The following is a 4174-nucleotide window of genomic DNA, read 5'->3' on the forward strand; positions in this document are numbered from 1 at the left end:
TCATCGACATGTTGGAATACATTAGAACGGGAATCATGGAACGTATTAGTTAAGAACAGGGAGTTATTCTCCGAGAGTGCTGATTCCTTATGCCCTCGGATAAGACGGGTACTCGAAGATAATAGACTCAAGTGTAGGACATGCAGTGTTATCCATGCAGGCCATCTTAAATTCCAGGTTAGCACACACGGAGACGGATTCGTGGTTGACCTGCGTACCCAACACTGTACCTGCAGATATTGGGCTTGGGCTATCACGGGCATTCCATGCCCGCATTCTATTGCATGCATTCACTTTATCCGGGCGGACCCTGCTAGTTACGTCAATGAATGGTTGAAGAGGGATTCATACCAGCTAGCTTATAGTTATGGTATCCCGCCGATGAATGGGAAAAACCTGTGGGGGAGAAAATGAGGGAAGCTACCTCTTCCCCCAATTGACGGGTACACAACCGGGAAGGCCGAAGCATAGAAGAAGAACTGACGTTAGTGAGGCAGGTCCTAGTGGTCTAAGATTAACCAAGAAAGGCGTGCAAATGCACTGCTCTCTCTGCAACCAAGGCAGCTATAATAGAAAGACATGTGGCAATAGAAGGCTACAACCTGCATGCGAAGTATGGATTGAGTTTTTTGTTGAACTTCCTTTATAGCCTCGATTTTCATTAAACATAAAAGATTAAGCACGTATTGATCAATCATGCAGGGATCACAGTCTTCTTCAGGAGGATTCAGCAAATTGTTGAAGAGTATGACCAAGTTCCAGGTTTGATTGTTTCTTCATTTTAATTAACTACTATGTAATTTGTTGGTCAGTACTTGGATATTAATCGGTCACCATATTTCATAGGTACCAAAAACGAAATAACCTATGCCGCACGACTTATGCCCCAGACGACCCACATAGACCTATTCACCTCATCTCAAGATAAAAAGCTAGCAAGGACCTAAACATGTGTCGCAACTTCAAACCATCCGACTCGGACCCAAAAAGTTGATATTTGGTTGTGTATTAGTATGCCACCCGTGTTTGTTTTCGTGCGTTATAAGTTGTACACAGGAATATTGGATATCCTATATATTCAGGATATTGAAATATGGAATATCGATATCAAGTCATATCGATATCAATATCCAAAAATCGATTTCCAGGAATATAGATATCGATGTCGAATATTGATAGTGGGGAATATCGATATCAATAACGGTAGAGGGTAAGAGAGAGAGATGGATGGTACATGTAACATGTAACATGGAGAGAGAGAGATACAGAGAGAGAGAGAGAGGAGTGAGCAAACAGAGTGTGTGAGAGAGGAGCGAGAGTGAGAGAGGAGAGAGAGTGTGTGAGAGAGAAGAGAGAGTGTGTAAGAGAGGAGAGAGAGTTGAAAGTGAGTGAGAGAGAAGTGAGAATAGAGAGTGTATGTGAAAGAGAGAGTGGGAGAGGGAGAAATCCGTCGATATCAAGTAATATCGATATCCATATCCAAAAATCGATTTCCGGGAATGTCGATAATGATATCGAATACTGATAGTGGGGAATATCGATATCGATAACGGTAGAGGGTGAGAGAGAGATGGATGGTACATGTAACATGTAACATGGAGAGAGCGATACAGAGAGAGAGATAGAGAGAGAGATAGAAAGAGAGATGGATAGATAGATAGATAGAGAGAGTGAGATAGATAGATAGAGAGATAGAGAGAGAGAGATAGAGACGTGCGGCGGCGGCGGCCGGAGATGCGCGGCGGCAGCGGCCGGGGATGCGCGGTGGCAGCGGCCGGAGACGCGCGGCGGCGGCAGCAGCGGCGGCGGGCGGAGACGCGCGGCAGCGGCGGCGGGAGACGTGTAGCGGCAGCGGCGGCCGGAGACGGGCGGCAGCTGCCGGAGATGTGGATGCCACCGTGGAGTCCACCTGGCTACCACGGTGGAAGCCACGTCAGCAGTTGACCATCGCTGACCAAAAAAAAAAGAAGACGCCATTTGGCATCTTCTTATTGCGCCACTTGGAGTGTTCTTATTGGTGAGTGCTATTTTTTGAACATGTCAGAAAGTTTATGCTGCCTGGCTGACAAATTTGAAAGTTCATGCTGTTTCATAGTAATAACCCTTTTATTATTTCGGGCTTCTCCTAGTCATCTTTAAACATATCCGGCGCAGGAGGAAAACTTAAATCCAAAGGACAACAGGCATTCTTGACATTACGACAAATCTGGAAACAAAAAACAGCAACTACATCACAAGAGGCAATCCGTTTATTGACCGGGAAGAAAAGGCAAAAATCTAAGAGCAAACGTGCGCTCTTTTTCCTTCTCTTAGTGAACGCGAAAAAGGCGTCACTTCTTTGGAGCAAACTTGGCCTTGATCTTCTTCACGTCCTTCCTCCCGATCTGGAAAGCAGTGGAGAGAACGTTATCCGGCAACGGCGGCGTGGCCCCAAACAACGTAGCAGCGATGGACTGCGTCCCCGGGAGCTGACTGTCGAACGCGACGATGACCGACGCCGGGCCGCGGCCGTTGTTCTTCTGGAAGTGAACGAGGCCGCGAGGAAAGACGAAGATTTCACCAGGGCGGATGATCTTGGAAACGAGAACGTTGGCAGTGGTGATGAATCCGACTTCGAGCTCGCCGTAGAGGACGAAGGCGATCTCCGTCGCGCGTGGGTGCGTGTGAGGCGGGTTTAACCCCCCGGGCGCGTAGTCTATCCTGCTAAGCGACACGCCGAGCGTGTTCAAACCCGGGATCCGCAGCACGTTAGCGCCAGTAACGAGCGAGCCCTGCGAGTAAAGATCGCGTTTCCGGTTATCTCTATCGAAGTTACACGCTGAATTCAGCAGTTTCAGCTTAACATGCAGTCCAGAGAGGTATGGACGGTGATTCTACCAAGGAAGAAGCTTCCGGGTTTGGGAGATCTTGCGGTTTACCTGGGTGTTGTTGGTGTTCCCGGGCTTGGCGAGGATATCCGAGAAGAAGTCGCTGGAGTTGAACTGGGTCTTGCAGGGGAACCCGTTCACCTTGATGGCTGAGGAGGGAAGAGATAGGAGTTGTATTTTAGATTCTGAAGAAGGGTTTGCAGGTTTGGGGCTGCTTACTGGAGTTGAGATCCGCCACGCAGACGTCTTGAAGCATGTCCGGGTCGTTGGCGGAGACGCCGGCGAGAACAGCCAACGTAACGATTATAGCGGCGGCGGCGATCGTAGCCGTCGGCTTCCCCATGCCGGCTTTCGATCAACTGATCAGGAAAGAGAGAAACACTTGATGGGTTCGGTGTTGGCGAGGTAGAGGATGGTGGGTATTCAAATGCCACCGTAGGAGAAGACTTGAATTTTAAAAGAAAGGCGGTGCCATGGTCTATCTGAACCTTCATTTAATGCACGGGTCATGAATCGTGCCACAATTTTATCAGCAAATCTAGATGGTCTAAAGATCTAATAATTTATGTTTTGAAATGGTCCCGGGCCAACCACTTTCTCTTTTTTTCTGTTCTTTCCCTTGGGTCTTAGAATCAGAGCTTGTAAATACTTGTTTTTTTTTAGCCTTGACTTTCGAAACATCAAAATGAAGTACGCGTTGTACTATTGGGGATATTGGACAGATGTTTTAGAAGATTGGTGAATAGTACATCGGAAAAAGGGGACCCAAAACTGCAGCTTCTGCCTGGCTTCAATCATCTTTAGTCTCTTTTTATTGAGGATTCTCTATTATCCTCTTTATCTCTCATTTCTCTTCGTTCTCTCTCTGTATCTCCCCAATTCCCTCATTTAGATTTCTGGTCCGTTTTCTTTTATCTCTCTCTGTGATCTTTCTTTGACTTCTCTCTTCTCCACCTCTCATTGGATTGTCCCTTAACTTGATTCTCTCTCTCCCTCTCATCCATATATCCCATTATCCTATAACTTGATCTTTAAATTACATCTCTCACTAAGTTATTACATTATACAATTCCCCGATATTTCTAATCTCTCTCTTTATTTAGGTCTCGGTGCAACTTATCTTTAATCCCCATTGGCTAGTGCTCGGCAAGACAAACTATTTAAAAACCATGCGCACGGCATAAACAGACTACGCACCAATCGTACGGCATTCGTGTGGGACGTGTGCCAAAGTGCACGAATGCATGCTCCCAACTTGGTTGAAGGTTTTGATTCCAGTCATTGCCCGCATTAGCTATTTGACTTAG

General features: G+C 46.7%; 1 protein-coding gene across 1 annotated transcript; it reads right to left on the minus strand.

Annotated features, from left to right (window-relative positions):
* Positions 1-2163: 2163 nt before the first annotated feature.
* LOC144706853 (germin-like protein subfamily 2 member 1) lies at positions 2164-3280 on the minus strand. Its single transcript, XM_078579915.1, has 3 exons — positions 3087-3280; positions 2919-3016; positions 2164-2771 (listed from the first exon to the last, which is right to left on the minus strand). The coding sequence occupies exons 1-3, from the start codon at positions 3208-3210 to the stop codon at positions 2331-2333; spliced, it is 663 nt and encodes a 220-aa protein (XP_078436041.1). The 5' UTR covers positions 3211-3280; the 3' UTR covers positions 2164-2330.
* Positions 3281-4174: the final 894 nt, after the last annotated feature.

This window comes from Wolffia australiana, chromosome 8, assembly GCF_029677425.1.
Source record: "Wolffia australiana isolate 7733 chromosome 8, ASM2967742v1".
Lineage (NCBI taxonomy): Eukaryota > Viridiplantae > Streptophyta > Magnoliopsida > Alismatales > Araceae > Wolffia > Wolffia australiana.

Bases quoted from the DNA above. Each gene is read 5' to 3' on its own strand.
- LOC144706853 (XM_078579915.1), bottom strand. From the start codon at position 3,210: ATGGGGAAGCCGACGGCTACGATCGCCGCCGCCGCTATAATCGTTACG. The intron at 3,017-3,086 runs GTAAGCAGCCCC...TTCCCTCCTCAG, and splicing joins CGTGGCGGATCTCAACTCCA to CCATCAAGGTGAACGGGTTC. The intron at 2,772-2,918 runs GTAAACCGCAAG...CTTTACTCGCAG, and splicing joins GGAACACCAACAACACCCAG to GGCTCGCTCGTTACTGGCGC.